A 16,710-nucleotide genomic window follows, 5' to 3' on the forward strand; every position below is an offset into this window, starting at 1 on the left:
TTGGTTTAATGTCTGATCTGAAAGACGGCCCCTCTGACAGTGCGGCACTCCCTCAGTACTGCCCCTCCGACAGTGCAGCGCTCCCTCAGTACTGCCCCTCCGACAGTGCGGCACTCCCTCAGCACTGCCCCTCCGACTGTGCGGCGCTCCCTCAGTACTGCCCCTCCGACAGTGCGGCACTCCCTCAGTACTGCACTGGGAGCGTCAGCCTAGATTTTTGTGCTCGACTCTCTGGAGTGGGACTTGAACCCACGACCTTCTGACTCGGAGGCGAGGGTGTTACCCACTGAGCCAAGTGATTGTGGCACTGGACTACAAAGGTGGTTAAATTTGGTGATTTATGGCCTGGCACCAGGTATAATGACCATGAAAGCTGCCAGATTGTGGTTTAAAACCCCAACTGGTTCACTGATGTCCTTCAGGAAAGGAAACCAGCCGTTCCAATCTGTCTGGCCTACACGTGACTCCAGTCTTGCACTCCATGGTTGAGTCTTCATGGCAAGCAGGGATGGGCAATAAATGTGGCCTTGCCAGTGTTGACCAGATCCTGAGATCAAACACCACCAAGCCTGAAGGAAGTAGGGGAGAAGTTGAGATAAACCAGAAAGTAGGTTAGATGATGCCAGTCTTTGGATTTAAGATTGACTTGAGAATGATTATGCAGCTCTTTTGATGGCTCTCCTGGTTACAATATGTTCTAGTGCGGAGGCACCTCGCCGTCTGTGTTGAGTTAGCTGACCGTGACCATGGTGACAGAACGAGGGTGGCGATGAGGGGAGGAGTCATCTCAGCACCTCCGGACTAGAAGGGAAAAATTAGCCAGCGTTCCCAGTCCTTATCATGGTCTATAATTCTCCAACTCGGCGGAAGTGTCTGTGTACGGAGTTCTGGTGGCTCCCCTGGCAACCGTGCGAGTTTGGACACGAGAGCAGAACTGGAGGACACGAGCACAGAATAAACAAGCCTCCAGGGAGATCTGCGATTAGATAGCTTCCCTTCCCCTCCCTCCTGAGAACAGTGGGAGGCTAGAATATATCTCAATAAAAGGCACTGTTTTAATACCTTTTCTGGTTGAGTATCTATAGAACAGGGCTGAGGCTTAAAAACAGGTAGACCTCAACCGGCCGCCAATTGCCCCCAACACCGACCGCCAATTTGCCCCCACACCGACCGCCACTTGCCCCCCGCGCCGACCGCCAATTTCCCCCACACCGACCGCCAATTTCCCCCACACCGTCCGCCAATTGCCCCCCGCGCCGACCGCCAATTTCCCCCACACCGACCGCCAATTTCCCCCACACCGTCCGCCAATTGCCCCCCGCGCCGACCGCCAATTTCCCCCACACCGACCGCCAATTTCCCCCACACCGACCGCCAATTTCCCCCACACCGACCGCCAATTGCCCCAGCTGCCAATCAGCCCAATGCCAACTGCCAATCAGCTAAACATCAGTATCAACCCCAACATGGCCTTCATGTGACTCCAGTCTCGCACAAATTGCCAATCACACACTATCAACGCCAACATTTTTACACGGACTATCACATGGAACATTTGTGACTGCACAAATGAGATGAAAGATATGAGGTCGGGGGAACTTTCAGAGAACCAAAGGTGTATGTGACAGGTGAAAGTTTACACCAGATCTTGCCCTGCTTGTCTGTTTTCTAAGACCCATTTCCACCCCTGCCTCCGCTCATCTGCTGCTGAGACCCTCATACTTTTGTTACCTCTCGGCTTGACTATTCCTACGCTGTCCTAGCTGGCCTCCCACCTTGCACCCTCTCTCTGTACTTCAGCTCATCCAGAAGTCCCATTCACCCATCACCCCCCCCCCCCCCCCGTGCTCGCTGACCTACATTGGTTCCCGGTTAAACATCCTTGTTTTCAAATCCCTCCAGGGCCTCGCCCCCCCCGCCTCCCTATCTCTGTAACTTCCTCCAGCCCTACAACCCTCCGAGATCTCTGCGCTCCTCCAATTCTGGCCTTGGGTGCATCCCCGATTTTAATCGCTCCGCCATTGGCGGCCGTGCCTTCAGCTGCCTGGGCCCCAAGCTCTGGAATTCCCTTCCTAAACCTCTCCGCCTCTCTCTCCTCCTTTAAGACGCTCCTTAAAACCTACCTCTTTGACCAAGCTTTTGGTCACCTGTCCTAATACCTCCTTATGTGGCTCGGTGTCAAATTTTGTTTGATAATCGCGCCTGTGAAGCGCCCTGGGACGTTTTACTACATTTAAAGATGCTATATAAATGCAGGTGGTTGTTGTCAGTTGAACCCAAGAGTTCCTGGGGTAGTTGAATCTTTCTATGTGTGTGTACAGAACACACAAACAAGGACAGCATCAGAACAGTTAAGTTAAAGGAGGGTATTCCGGGAAAGACTGTACCGTCGCTCAAGTACGAGGGGGAGTTCTGGATAACGAGTGCTGAATTTAGACACGGTATAGAAGCAGGAGGCACTTTTTTTTAAACATTTAAGGCCTGTTGCATAGATGCTTGATGGGGGGAAAAAGGAAAGATGTCAGTTAATTAATTATTTTGTTAAGTCTGGGGCTCTCGGGCCTTGTTATAAAATCCCAACTTCAAGCCTGATGGAACAGTCTGATTATTTGCGAATTGAAGTGGGGCCAAGCAGATGAAATAACTTTGCTGGTGAGCCAACATTGCTTTTAACCGTATGTTTCCCGGTTCTTGTATCTCTCTTGGACCCAACCAACTTTGTACTGGAAAGCTCATCATTTTCCCTCCTCTGACACATGGCCGTAAGAGATAGTATTAATCGGGTTCTGAAAGGAAAAGGAAGATGTGCATTTATATAGCGCCTTTCACGACCACAGGACATCCCAGGATGCATCACAGCCAATGAAGTACTTTTTGACGTGCAGTCACTGTCGTAATGTAGGGAAACGTGGCAGCCAGTTTCTGCACAGCAAGATCCCACAAACAGCAATGAGGAACATGACCAGATAATCTGATTTTTTTTTGAGTGATACTGGTTGATGGACAAATGTTTGTCCAGGACACCGGGGAGAACTCCTCTGCTGCTCTTCGAACTGTGCTATGGAATCTTTAACGTCCACCTGAGGGAGCAGACTCAGTTAAACGCCTCATCCGAAAGACGGCACCTCCGACACTGCAGCACTCCCTCAGCACTGCACTGGGAGCGTCAGCCTAGATTTTTTGCTCAAGTCTCTGGAGTGGGGCTCGAACCCACGAACCTTCTGACTCCGAGGCGAGAGAGAGTGCTGCCCACTGAGCCACGGGCTGAAACCTCTATAAAATGATCAGATAATATGATTTTTGATGATGTTGGCTGAGGGATAAATATTGGCCGGGACACCGGGCAGAAGTCCCTGCTCTACTATGAAATAGCATTGTTAGATCTTTTACGGACATCTGAAAGATAGATAGAGAGCAAGAAGGAATCCCATGGAGCAGGGGAGAAGGTGTTTTTTAAATTTGCGCAAACATAGCTGGTGAAGCCCCATTTTTGTCAGCCAGTCACCTTCTCGGGTACCTCGGGCCCCCCGCCTTTTTAAGCCACTTCACAGCACTGGCACTGAACGTGCCAGATCGGAGGATCACGCCATCACTTGAGGCAAGAGAGGGCGGAGCCTTTAGCTGAAGTGCGAATGCTTTCCGAGAAGTAATTATCTGCAGTTTGCCGAGTGAAGATACTTGCCGGGCAGTAGCTGTTCTATTTCCAGCGGGCTGGGAGCCATTCATTAGTTTAATCGTTCAGCAGTGAAGGGCCTGACTCGCAGAACAGCCCCGAGGGGGGTGGGGAGATGGGCTGTCGAAGGGCTTGATCAATGGGGCAATTTGGAGTCCGCCGTGAACTTTGTTCTCCATTTTTGCTCTGTGCATTGTTTCACTAAATCTGTAGCTCACAAAAGGCAGTAATTAAAGATTCACCGAACAATTAAACACGGGGTGAAATATTACCTGTTTGTGTGTCTGAAGTGATTTACTGAAGGCCGTCTTGTTGAGTGAGGAAGGTCGTGCCTGATTAGCTGAAGGGGAATGTTGGCAAGGACACCAAGGTAGATCTATCCACAGTGTCACTGGGCTGCCTTTCAACCTCTTGTACAGGAAATCTGATCTTAATGTCAATGTACAGAAAAAGAAAGACTTGCCTTTACTTTTTCCAATTATCTTCAATCTGTGTCCTTTGGTTACCAACCCTCCTGACACTGGAAACAGTGTCTCCTTATTTACTCGATCAAAACCCCTGATAATTTTCAACCCTTCTATTCCATCTCCCCTTAACCTTCTCTGCTGGAAGGGCAGGGGTCAATGGCACTGAGGGATTTATAGACCAGGAGCAGAGTTTTGAAAGCGATGCCACACTGGATGTGGAATGCAGCGGAGGTCACACAGAGCAGGGGTGAGAGGTGAGGGGGGCCGATAGAGTTCTGGGTGAGTTGGAGTTCAGGTTGGACGGGGTTTTGGAAATGTGTGAGGAGGAGCTGTTGGTCCTGGTGGTGACCAAGGTATGGATGGGAGTTTCAGCGGCAATGGCCAAAGTCCCCACGGCCACTATTTTGAAGAAGAGCAGGGGGAGTTACCTCGGTGTCCTGGGGCAAATATTTATCCCTCAATCAACATCACTAAAACAGATGATCTGGTCATTATCACACTGCTGTTTGTGGGAGCTTGCTGTGTGCAAATTGGCTGCCGCGTTTCCTACATTACAACAACGGCTACATTTCAAAAAGTACTTCATTGGCTGTGAAGCGCTTTGGGACATCCTGAGGTGGTGAAAGATGCTGGAGAAATGCAAGTTCTCTTCTTTTGTTAAAGGTTAAGACAAAAAGCAGAGCGTGCAAGTGTCTATTTCATCATTGTGACTGCTTCAATTCCTTGGTTACTGAAAGGAGGTAGATCATCGAATCATAGAAGAGTACAGCACAGAAGGAGGCCATTTGGCCCATTGAGTCTATGCCGGCTCTTTTGAAGAGCAATCCAGTCAGTCCCGCTCTTTCCCCAGATCCCTGCAATTTTTTGCCCTTCAAGTATTTATCCAATTCCCGTTTGAAGGTGTTTGTTACATAAATGTACACGTGAGAGGTACATCCAGAGATGAGGGGGTTGACTTATGAGGAAAGGTTGTGCAGGCTGGGCCTATACTCATTGGAATTTAGAATAAGAGGTGATCTTATTGAAACATACAAGATACTGAGGGGGCTCGACAAGGTAGATGCAGAGAGGATGGAAATCTAGAACGCGGGGGCATAGTTTCAGAATAAAGGGTCGCCCTTATAGAACTGAGATGAGGAGGAATTTCTTCTCTCAGAGGGTCGTAAATCTGTGGAATTCTCTGCCCCAGAGAGCCGTGGAGGCTGGGTCATTAAATACATTTAAGGTGGAGATAGACAGATTTTTGCAAGATAAGGGAGTGAAGGGTTATGGGGAGTGGGCGGGGAAGTGGCTTTGAGCCCAAGATCAGCCATGATCTTATTGAATGGCGGTGCAGGCTCAAGGGGCCAAGTGGCCTATTCCTGCTCCTATTTCTTATCTACCTGCGTTGAGTGAATGCATGTGAGCCGTTTCCTACTAAAATTGGAGCATGCGGTTAAATGGCTCTCGCCCCAGCCACACTTGTGGCTCGCCGTCGATTTCTGTTGGACGTCCCTGCATTAAACAATCAAGGAGGCCAAATGTGCTTTTAATTAAAAGATTGCACAACATTAGACTGAAACCAGAGACTGTAACGAGGACAGACGTCTCGCAGCACAGGCCCCAGCGCTGTGTGCAGGGCAGGACTCACAGAAGCGATATATCTGGTATCTGCAGACAAGCCTCGGACTCTATGTTCAGCAAGTGAACACCGACCTGGGGGGAAAACAGTTTCCACTGGCAGGAGGGTCGGTAACCAGAGGACATGGATTTGAGATAATCGTCAGAAAATCCAGGTGGGAGGTGAGGACAATGTTGTGATGTGGAACGCACTGCATGAAAGGGTGGTGGAAGCAGATTGGGTCGTGACTTTCAGAAGGGAATTATATATATATATATATGGTTGAAAATCAAACACACAGGGCTACGGGGAAAGAACGAGGGAGTGGGATTACTTAGATAGCACTTTCAAAGAGCCAGTGTGGGAACACCACCACCTCCAAGTTCCCCTCCGAGTCTCGCACCATCCTGTCTTGGAAATATATCGGCCGTTCCTTCATTGTCACTGGGTCAAAATCCTGGAACTCCCTCCCTAACAGCACTGTGGGAGCACCTTCACCACACGGACTGCAGCGGCTCAAGAAGGCGGCTCACCACCACCTTCTCGAGGGGTGATTAGGGATGGGCAATAAATAACATGGGAACAGGAGGAGGCCATTCAGCCCCTTGAGCCTGTTCCGCCATTCAATGAGATCATGGCTGATCTGTGACCCAACTCCATGTACCCGCCTTTGGCCCATATCCCTTAATACTTTTGGTTAACAGAAAGCTATTAATCTCAGATTTAAAATTAACAAATTGATCTAGCATCAATTGCTGTTTGTGGAAGAGAGTTCTAAACTTCTACCACCCTTCTTTGTGTGTCGAAGTGTTTCATAACTTCACTCCTGAAAGGTCTGGCTCTAATTTTTAGACTATGCCCCCAGTCCTAGAATCCCCAACCAGCGGAAATAGTTTCTCTCTATCTACCCTATCTGTTCCCCTTAATATCCTGAAAACTTCGATCAGATCACCCCTTAACCGTCTAAATTCTAGGGAATACAACCCTAATTTGTATAATCTCTCCTCGTAACTTAACCCTTGAAGTCCGGGTATCTTTCTGGTAACCCTACGCTGCACTCCCTCCAAGGCCAATATATCCTTCCTAAGGTGTGGTGCCCAGAACTGCTCACAGTGCTCCAGGTGTGGTCTAACCAGGGTTTTGTACAGCTGCAGCATAACTTCTACCCCCTTGTATTCTAGTCCTCTAGATAGAAAGGCCAGCATTCCATTAGCCTTTTTGATTATTTTCTGTACCTGCTTTTAATGATCTATGTACCTGGACCCCCCAAGTCTCTTTGGACCTCCACTGTTTCTAGCTTTTCACCATTTAGAAAGTACCCTGTTCTATCCTTTTTAGGTCCAAAGTGGATGACCTCACATTTGCCTACATTGAAATCCATTTGCCACAGTTTTACCCATTCACTTAATCAATCGATATCCCTTTGTAATTTTAAGCTTTCATCTACAATGCCGCCTATCTTTGTGTCATTGGCAAATTTGGATATATGACTTTCTGTGCCATCATCTAAGTTGTTAATAAATATTGTGAATAGTTGAAGCCTCCACACTAGTCACATCCTGCCAATTTGAGTACCTACCTGTTATCCCTACTCTCTGTCTCCTGCCGTACAGCCTATTTCCTAACCAGGTCAATAATTTGCCCTCCATTCCGTGGACTTCTACCTTAGATAACAGTCTCTTATGTGGGACTTTATCAAATGCCTTCTGGAAGTCCATATAAATAACATCCACAGACATTCCCCTGTCCACTACTTTCATCACCTCTATAAAATATTCAATTTCCCAACAACAGTTGTTAGGCTAACTGGTCTATAATTTTCTAGTTTCCCCCTCTCTCCATTCTTAAATAGCGGCGTGACATGCGCAATTTTCCAATCTAAAGGAACAGTTCCTGAATCCAGAATCCAGAACTTTGGAAGATTATAGTTAGGGCATCTGTAATGCTCTCACCTACTTCCTATAAAACCCCGAGATGGAAACCATCTGGTCCTGGGGATTTGTCCATCTTTAGTGCCATTATTTTCTTTTATTTTACTTACGTTAATTTTATTGAGTCCCTGTCCCCCGATTCAATATTAGTTTCCTTGGGATTTCTGGCATGCTATCCTCTTCTACTGTTAATACTGACGCAAAGTAATTATTCAGCATGTCTGCCATTTCCTTATCATTGACAATATCACCACTATTAGGTTTTAAGGGGTCAACATTGCTCCTGACTATTCTCCTTTTCCTAATGAAATTGTGAAAATTCTTCATCTTGATTTTGAAATCCCTTGCAAGTTTCTTTTCATATTCCCTTTTTGTAGCTCTCACTATCTATTTTGTCACCCTTTGTATCTTTCCCATTCACCAGGATCTGTGCTATTTTTTGTATGCCCTTTCCTTTAGTTTTATGCTGTTCCTTTACCTCTAGTTGTCCATGGCTGCTTTGGCAAGTAGACCTCTTGCCCCTCTGTATCACATTAAATTATTTTTTGAACATCTCACTGATCTTCTGTCACTTTACCCATGAACAGATTTACCCAGTTTACTGTGGACAGTCTCTGCCTCATCCCGTTGAAGTCGGCCTTGCCTAAATCTAAAATCACAGTAGCTGTTTCGCATTTCTCCCTTTCAAACTCTACGTTGAACTTGATCATGTTATGATCGCTATTGGATAAATGTTCACGCACAGTTAGGCTGTTAACTAAATCTGACTCATTACTCAATCTAATATGGCTTGCCCCCTTGTTGCCTGCAGGACATATTTTTGTAGAAAACTGTCCCTGACACTCTCGAGAAATTCAGTACCTTTCTGACAGGCACTAGTCTGCTTTTCCTAATCTATATAAAAGTTAAAATCCCCCATTAAAACCACCCTGCCTTTACTACATGCTTGCCTAATCTCTGCATTTATACAATCTAGTACTTCAGAGCTGCTGCCAGGGGGTCTATACACAACTCCCACTAGAGTCTTAAATCCGTTCCTATTTCTTAATTCTATCCATGAAGTCTTCACTGCCTGCTTACCTCTCTATATCCTCTCTTATAATTGAAGTAATTTCATCCTTAATCACTAAGGCTACTTTTCCCCCCTCTGCCATTTTCCCTATCTTTCCTGTAGACCTTATAACCTGGTATATTTAGTTCCCAGTCCCGACCGCCTTGCAGCCATGTCTCAGTAATGGCTACCATGTCATACCCTCCAATTTGAATTTGTGCCTGCAGTTCATTCAATTTATTCCTTATACTCTCTGCGTTTGTATAAAGAACGCTTATTTGGGCCACACACCTTAGCCTGTCCTTCAGCTCGAATGTTTTACTCGCATGTTTTTTATTTCTCTCTCCTGGTTTAATTGCTTTACCTCTTTTAGTTTTCCCTCTACATGTAGTGCCTAAAGCACAATTTCTGACTGTTCTTCTACTCTCTTCCCTTTCATTTGTTTTTGAACTACAATTTCACCTGAGCCCCTCCGCACCCCATTTACTAGTTTAAAGTCCTTGTGACCGCCCTATTTATCCCTTCTGCTAGGACCCTGGTCCCAGACCGGTTCAGGTGGAGCCTGTCCCAACGGTCCAGTTCCTCCTTGTCCCAATACTGGTGCCAGTGCCCCATGAAATTGAGCCCCTCTTTCCCACACCACTCCTTTAGCCACGTGTTCACTTCCCTAATCAGCTTATCTCTATGTCAATTTACATGTGGCTCGGGTAATAATTCAGAGATTATGGGGGAAAAATTCCGTTGTTTGCGCCTCCCGTTAGCGCCTTAAGAGGGCGCTAATGGGGCGCAAAGCAACTAGCGCCCGGGCACGGCGATGTTTGCACCGCTCACGAAATTAACTAGACATTTTGCGGCGGCGCTAAACACTACCGCCACGATCTCCTGCGCCGGCAGATCATGACGCCAGTCGAGTGCGCAACGCCCTGGACCGGATATTGAGTGGCGCCCCCTGCCTTACCGCCTGCCGCTAGCAACGACAGGTTGAGGGGAGCGTTTTGCAGTCAGGAAGGGACTGGGGGTGCGCTATTTAAAGGCGACCGCTTCCTGCCTTTTTTTGTTGGTGACATTTTTGCACCACGCATTCTGTGTGAGAGAGAGAGAGACTTCTGGAGAGATTCAACGCTGTGTGAAGGAGTTTTGGGGACTGAGCAGCACTTTGCAGGTTCATCTTGATTTGCCCTTGTATCTATTTAGACGAGACTGTGGGGGCTGCACTCTGAGCTCTTTCCCTGGGTCTCTCCATTGCTCTTTCCAGCAGATTTGATGTACAGGTCTCTCCAGGCTGAGATTCAAGGCTGCAACGAGCAGGATGTGGATGCAGAGCAAGATCAACCCTCCCCTTTAAGATAAAAACAGAAAATGCTGGAGAAACTCAACAGGTCTAGCAACATCTGTGAAGAGAGAAACAGAGTTAACGTTTCAGGTCGATGACCATTTGTCAGAACTCCCCTTTACGAACTGGCCGGCGCCAGTGTGTCTGTGTTCCACTGCTGACTGACATCACATGAGCTTCACCAGCGCTGTGAGGTAGCGCCTCGCTCCTCGGCCTTTGAGCCTTAAGACAGATGTGAAGCACCTGATTTCGTGCTCCAATCACCTCCAGGGGCGATAAAAGCCAAGTTTGCTGTCGGAGGCGATAATTAGTGCCAGGTGCTAAACTTTGCGCGTGGCCGATAATGGCGCCCCAAACGGGGCGATACTGAATTTTTCCCCCATAACCCTTGAGGTTGTGTTCACTAATTTAGCTCCGAGTTCCTGGTACTCCCTAAACAGGACCTCGTGCCTACTCTTCCCTATGTTGTTGGGACCAACTGACTGACTGGATCCTCCCCCTCCCTCTCCAGTATCCTTACAAGCCGGTTCGAGATGTCCCTCACCCTGGTACTAGGTAGGCAACATACCATATGGGACTCTCAATCTTGCTTGCAAAGGAGGATATCTGTCCCCCTAATTATAGAATCCCCTACAACTACCACATTACACTTCCTCGCCTCCTCCTCCTCCACCTGTATTACAGCCTCCTGCTCCAAAGTGCCATGGTCTGCCTTCTGGCTGTCCGCCTGACGACAGTCTTTATCCTTATCCTCACAGGCAGCAAGTACATTGTACCTGTTGGATAGGATCAGTTTCTGTGGATCCTCATTCCCTTTCTTACCCGGGATCCCCTTTACCCTGCACACTATCGGTCATACCAACCCCGTTCTGAACCTGCACCTCTCTACGAGGTGTGACTGAGGTCTGGAGCAAACTGTCCAGATACTCCTCCCCCTCCCTTATGTGTTGGGAGTGTCTCCAGCTCAATGACTCTGAGCCGGAGAGATTCGAGACGGAGACATCTCCTGCAGACGTGCTCGCTCGGGACAGTCTCGCCGTCCACAACCTCCCACACACTGCAGTTAAGACACACAACCTGCCCTGCCATGCCTCCGTCTAACCTTATTTTATTTATCTAATTAGTTAAAATATTTATTCAACGATTATTTATAGTTATGTTAAGTTTTTTAATTTGATAAAGCACGTTACAGTTTCCCACTATTAGTTTAAACCACTGTCCTAGTTTAGAGAGAAAAAACACGAATACTCACCAACCAATCACCTACCTGCTGGCCTGTGACGTCACTCCTTGTTGTTTTTAAAGCACACTGCCACTCTTGGCTTCACTCCCGCTCTCTTTAAAGTGCTCTGCCGCTTTTTAAAAATTAATTCCTGGGATGTGGGTATTGCTGCAACGATGCCCACAACCCATGAATGAATTAAAAAAAAGACAGGATGGGCCGAATGGCCACCTTCTGTGCTGTATGATTCTACAAGTGAGGGCGAATCGTGTTGGTAATGATGCAGATTCCTCGTCTAAAATTTGGAGGTCTTGAGCAATGGCAACTCTTGTTATACCACCACAGCAATAATCCTGTATGGGATCGATATCTCAGCCCACATGTTTTTGCCATAGATTCTGGGCCGGGAGCAGATTATCTGCATCAAGTCCGCCGGTCACAGGAGTGTGGAGGAGGGAGGCCAACATGTAACATCGAGCAGATCACCAAGTCTTTCCCACTCTACATAATGGTCATTGCACGTCAAAGTAATTCAATGTATCGCTGCTGCCCGTCTCCTAATTCGCACCAAGTCCCGTTCACCCATCGCCCCCTGTGCTCGCCGACCTACATTGGCTCCCGGTCTGGCTCAGTGGACCGCACTCTCACCTCTGTGTCAGAAGGCCGTGGGTTCGAGACTGGTCATTATCTCGGTGACTCTGAGACGAAAGGGCTGCCACTGAGCCAAGACTGACATGGAGCACTGTGGGAGCACCTTCACCACACGGACTGCAGCGGTTCAAGAAGGCGGCTCACCACCTTCTCGAGGGCAATTAGGGATGGGCAATAAATGCTGGTCTTGCCAGCAACGCCCACATCCCGTGAACAAATTAAAAAAAACATTTGAGGGAAGAAAGAACCGTATTTTCTCCCAAAACAAAAGCGAAATACTGTGGATGCTGGAAATCAGAAATAAAAACAGAAAATGCTGGAAAGAAACAGAGTTAATGGGGTCGATTTTCATTCAGCAGTCGGGAAGGAGGCGGGACTACAACTTTAGGGTTTTAGTCCCGCCTCCATCGAGATGCGGCCAATCCACGCGATTTTCCCTTGTTGAGCCCGCCCAGTGGGCTCAGCAGGCCAATTAAGGGCCACCCAGCAACAGGTGACGTCACAGACTGAAATTTCATCTGTCAAGACGTGTTGGCAGATGAAATATCAGTGTTTCACAGCTGTTTGAAGCTGTCAAACACTGACAGACAGTCTTACTTCTAATCTGAGTCCTTCTACGCAGACTCAGTTAGAAATCTCGCCGGCACTGAAAGCTACAGGCTGTCACTTTTGACAGATCGCAGCCATTCTGCTTTCTGTGCCGGCTGAATGATGGACTCCCGAAGCCTAGAGGAAGGAAGGCTGTAAAGATAAGTACAGGTAATTTAAACTTCTTTACACACTTTAAACACACTTACCTTTGCACTCATGCACCCATCACTCACCTGAACACCGACATCTCGACCCCTCCAAGTCCTTCAACCCGACGGCCCACCTGCTCTAGCCTGGCATGGTTTGGAGCCGTCGGGAATCCCACACGACACCCCTCAAAATAGGGATTAGGCTAAAAACTGCCCGTTAACTACCTGTTAACAGGCAGTTAATTGGCACTAATCCCTTCCTGCCTTGGGTTGGCGGGTCCCAGTGCGGGACGGGTACCCGCCTCCTCTGAAACTTACGTGGAGGTGGGTTTTGGGTGGGATGGTGTCGGGACCCCCGAATTCGGGATTTTTGCCCCCCCCCCCCCCCCCGCACGCCTAAAAGCCCGCCTCACGGCACACTGAAAATCAACCCCAACATTTCAGGTTGATGAGCTTTCTTCAGAACTGGAAGTTATAGATGTATAGAGGGAGGAAAGAACAAAAGGGATGGTCTGTGATAGGATGGAAGGCGGGAGAGATTAAATGACAAAAGGATGATGGTGCGAGGCAAAAGGAGATGGTAATGGGACAAGTTAAGAAACAAAAGCTGGCTCTAGAGGAGCTGTAACTGGCAACAGCAGAACCATTACCAGCACCTGCTGTATGAGAAAGTGGGAGCAGTGGCTGAGAGACTGGAGAAGCTGGGGTGGTTCTCCTTCGAGTAGGGAAGGCTAAGAGGAGATTTAATGGAGGTTTCAGATAGAGTAAATAAAGAGAAACTTCCCATTGGCAGTAGGGTCGGTAACCAGAGGACACAGATTTAAGGCAACTGGCAAAAGAACCAGAGGCGACATGAGGAAAAACCTTTTTTACGCAGCGAGTTGTTGTGATCTGGAATGCGCTGCCTGAAGGGAGACAGATTCAACAGTAACTTTCGAAAGGGAATTGGATAAATACTTGAAGGGAAATGTTTTACAGTTCTATGGGGAAAGAGCAGGGGAGTGAGACTAATTGGAGAGCTCTACCGAATGGCGTCCTTCCGTGCCGTATCATTCTGATTCTGCTGTGTGATCTGAAGACATTGAAATCAATGTCGAGTCCGGAAGGTTGTTTTTCCCATCCTGTTTGACGGTTATGGTGTTTTCTGTTTTTTTAAAGGCGTCCTGTGACCTGATGGGTTGCTGAGATCCCCTCCGCACTGAAGCATTGAAGGAGCATGGTAAAACATCAGCCACTTCAGTACTACGAACCCCAGCTATGCTTGTCGTGCCTGACGGGAATCTACGGGTGCAGGTGGAAGCGATACCAGAGGTCACATGACAGTACGACCAAGGTGAGTGCTCGCTCGCTGCTTTCAACCCCGGAACCCATCGACTGTGGCGTCAGTGCTCGTCCGTGTAGAGTTGCATGCAGAGCCAAGAGTTGGAGGGGAACAACTCCCTCTCCTTTCTGATGTAGAGCAACAGATATATAATTTTACGTTTCGGTGGTTAAGCCAGATAATTGCGTCAGGAGGAGTGGAGCGGGGTCGCTGTGACGCCTCCTTCATATTTGTGAATGGGGCCGTTGAGTCGCACACTGTTGAGTTTTTAATTCTCCATGTGTGTATCAAGCATCCGCATCTGCCACACCCCAATCTACGTCGAAGGGGCTGAGGTGGAGAGGGTCAGCAGCTTCAAATTCCTGGGTGTATTCATTACAGAGGACTTAACGTGGTCCCATCACATCGACCTCATAACCAAGAAGGCATGCCAACGCCTGTTCTTCCTCAGGAGACTGAAGAAATTTGGAATGGCCCCCCAGATTCTCACCAACTTCTACCGCTGCACCATCGAGAGTATCCTGTCCGGCTGCATCACTACCTGGTATGGCAACTGCACCGCCACAGACCACAAGGCTCTACAGATGGTGGTGAAAGCTGCACAACACACTATAAGAATTAAACTACCTGCTGTGCAGGATATCTACCCCGAGAGGTGCCGGGGGAAGGCCCTGAGAATCATCAAAGACACGAGCCACCCCAGCCACAACCTCTTCGCCCTGCTCCCGTCCGGTAAGAGATACCGAAGCATACGGTCTCGTACCAGCAGGTTTCGAAACAGCTTCTATCCCCAGGCCATAAGACTCATGAATGAATAATTTATTATTATTTATTATTGTTTTTATTTATTACTGTATTTTTATTATTTTTATCATTGCTATGCCATATTTATTCCAATGTTGGGAGGACTCGTAAAAATCAACATTTCATTGTGCAGTACACACGTCTGCTGCATATATGACAAATAAAATTGAATTGAATTGAATTGATTGCCGCGGTTTGTGCGGATGGGGTTTAGGGGAAGATCGAATCCAGGGATATTCCACGTCAGGTCTTTCACCAGGTGTTTGTTTGTGATTGTGACCTTTTGTGAACTCCATTCTGCTTTCCAAGCATCAGCAGGGTTGAAGTCGCTTTATCGAAGGTTAAGCGCGTGGGTCCAAAAGGGCTTAAAAAAAAGAAAAAGACAGACTTGCATTTCTGTAGCGCCTTTCATGACCACTGGACGTCACAAAGCGCTTTACAGCCAATGAAGTACTTTTTGAAGTGTAGTCACTGTTGTAATGTATAAGAGGCCCCGCGTAAGAGATTGGCGTGCAAAGTTAAAGCACATGGGATTGGGGGCAAGGTACTGACTTGGATGGAGAACTGGTTGGCAGACAGGAAGCTAAGAGTTGGAATAAATGAGTCTTTTTCTGAGTGGCAGGTAGTGACCAGTGGGGTACCGCAGGGATCGGTGCTCGGACCCCAGCTATTCACATCACAATATATATTAATGATCTAGACGAGGGAACTAGATGTTATATCGCCAAGCTTGCAGATGTCGCAAAGCTGAGTGGGCGTGTGTGCTCTGAGGAGGATGCAGAGAAACTCCAGTATGATTTGGACAGGTTGGGTGATTGGGCAAATGCATGGCAGATGCAGTATAATGTTGTTAAATGCGAGGTTATCCACTTTGGTGGCAAAAACAGGAAGACAGATTATTATCTGAATGGCAATAGATTGAGAAAAGGGGAAGTGCAACGAGACCTGGGTGTCCTTGTGCACCAGTCACTGAAGGTAAGCATGCAGGTGCAGCAGGCGGTTAAGAAGGCAAATGGTATGTTGGCCTTCGTAGCGAGAGGTTTCGAGTACAGGAACAAGGATGTCTTGTTGCAGTTGGACAGGGCCTTGGTGAGACTACACCTTGAGTATTGTGTGCAGTTTTGGTCGCCTTATCTGAGGAAGGATGTTCTTGCCATGGAGGGAGTGCAGCGAAGATTCACCAGACTGATACCTGGGATGGCAGGAATGACGTATGAAGAGAGATTGGGTCGATTGGGCTTATATTCGCTAGAGTTTAGAAGAATGAGAGGGGATCTCATTGAAACTTATAAAATTCTAACAGGACTAGACAGACTAGATGCAGGAAGGATGTTCCCGATGGCGGGGGAGTCCAGAACCAGGGGTCATAGTCTAAGGATAAGGGGTAAGCCATTTAGGACAGAGATGAGGAGGAATTTCTTCACCCAGAGAGTGGTGAACCTGTGGAATTCTCTACCACAGAAGGCAGTTGAGGCTAACTCATTAAATATATTCAAGGAGGAGTTAGATATATTTCTTAAGACTAAAGGGATCAAGGGGTATGGGGAGAAAGCAGGGACAGGGTACTGAATTTGGATGATCAGCCATGATCGCATTAAATGGCGGAACAGGCTCGAGGGGCCGAATGGCCTACTCCTGCTCCTATCTTCTATGTTTCTATGTAGGAAACGCGGCAGCCAATCTATGCACAGCAAGCTCCTGCAAACAGCAATGTGATAATGACCAGATCATCTGTTTTTAGTGATGTTGATTGAAGGATAAATATTGGCCCCAGGACACCGGGGAGAACTCCCCTGCTCCTCTTCGATTGTGCGATGTTGAGGGACGGTGTTCAGGTCCCAGTGTAACAACTGAAGTGGCACATCCTGGTTGCTCCCATTACAATTATTGACTTGTTGCACATGTGTTTCTCTGTTG

General features: G+C 47.8%; 1 protein-coding gene across 6 annotated transcripts in view; it reads left to right on the plus strand.

Annotated features, from left to right (window-relative positions):
• gdpd5b (glycerophosphodiester phosphodiesterase domain containing 5b) overlaps window positions 1–16,710 on the plus strand; it is a 261,392-nt gene that overhangs the window by 88,612 nt on the left and 156,070 nt on the right. For 5 of the 6 annotated variants that reach the window (XR_015079825.1, XM_085999716.1, XM_085999720.1 and 2 more), the window contains exon 2: window positions 13,827–14,001. Coding sequence is in view for 5 of the 6 variants with exons in the window: in XM_085999716.1 (XP_085855842.1) it covers window positions 13,885–14,001 (117 nt within the window). In the remaining variant the exon portion in view is untranslated. Of the gene's footprint in view, window positions 1–13,826; window positions 14,002–16,710 lie in introns of those variants that run through there. The other variant, XM_085999721.1, reaches the window with a different exon arrangement.

This window comes from Somniosus microcephalus, chromosome 10 (assembly GCF_052327205.1).
Source record: "Somniosus microcephalus isolate GS21.2 chromosome 10, FLI_Smic_1.0, whole genome shotgun sequence".
Taxonomy (NCBI): domain Eukaryota; kingdom Metazoa; phylum Chordata; class Chondrichthyes; order Squaliformes; family Somniosidae; genus Somniosus; species Somniosus microcephalus.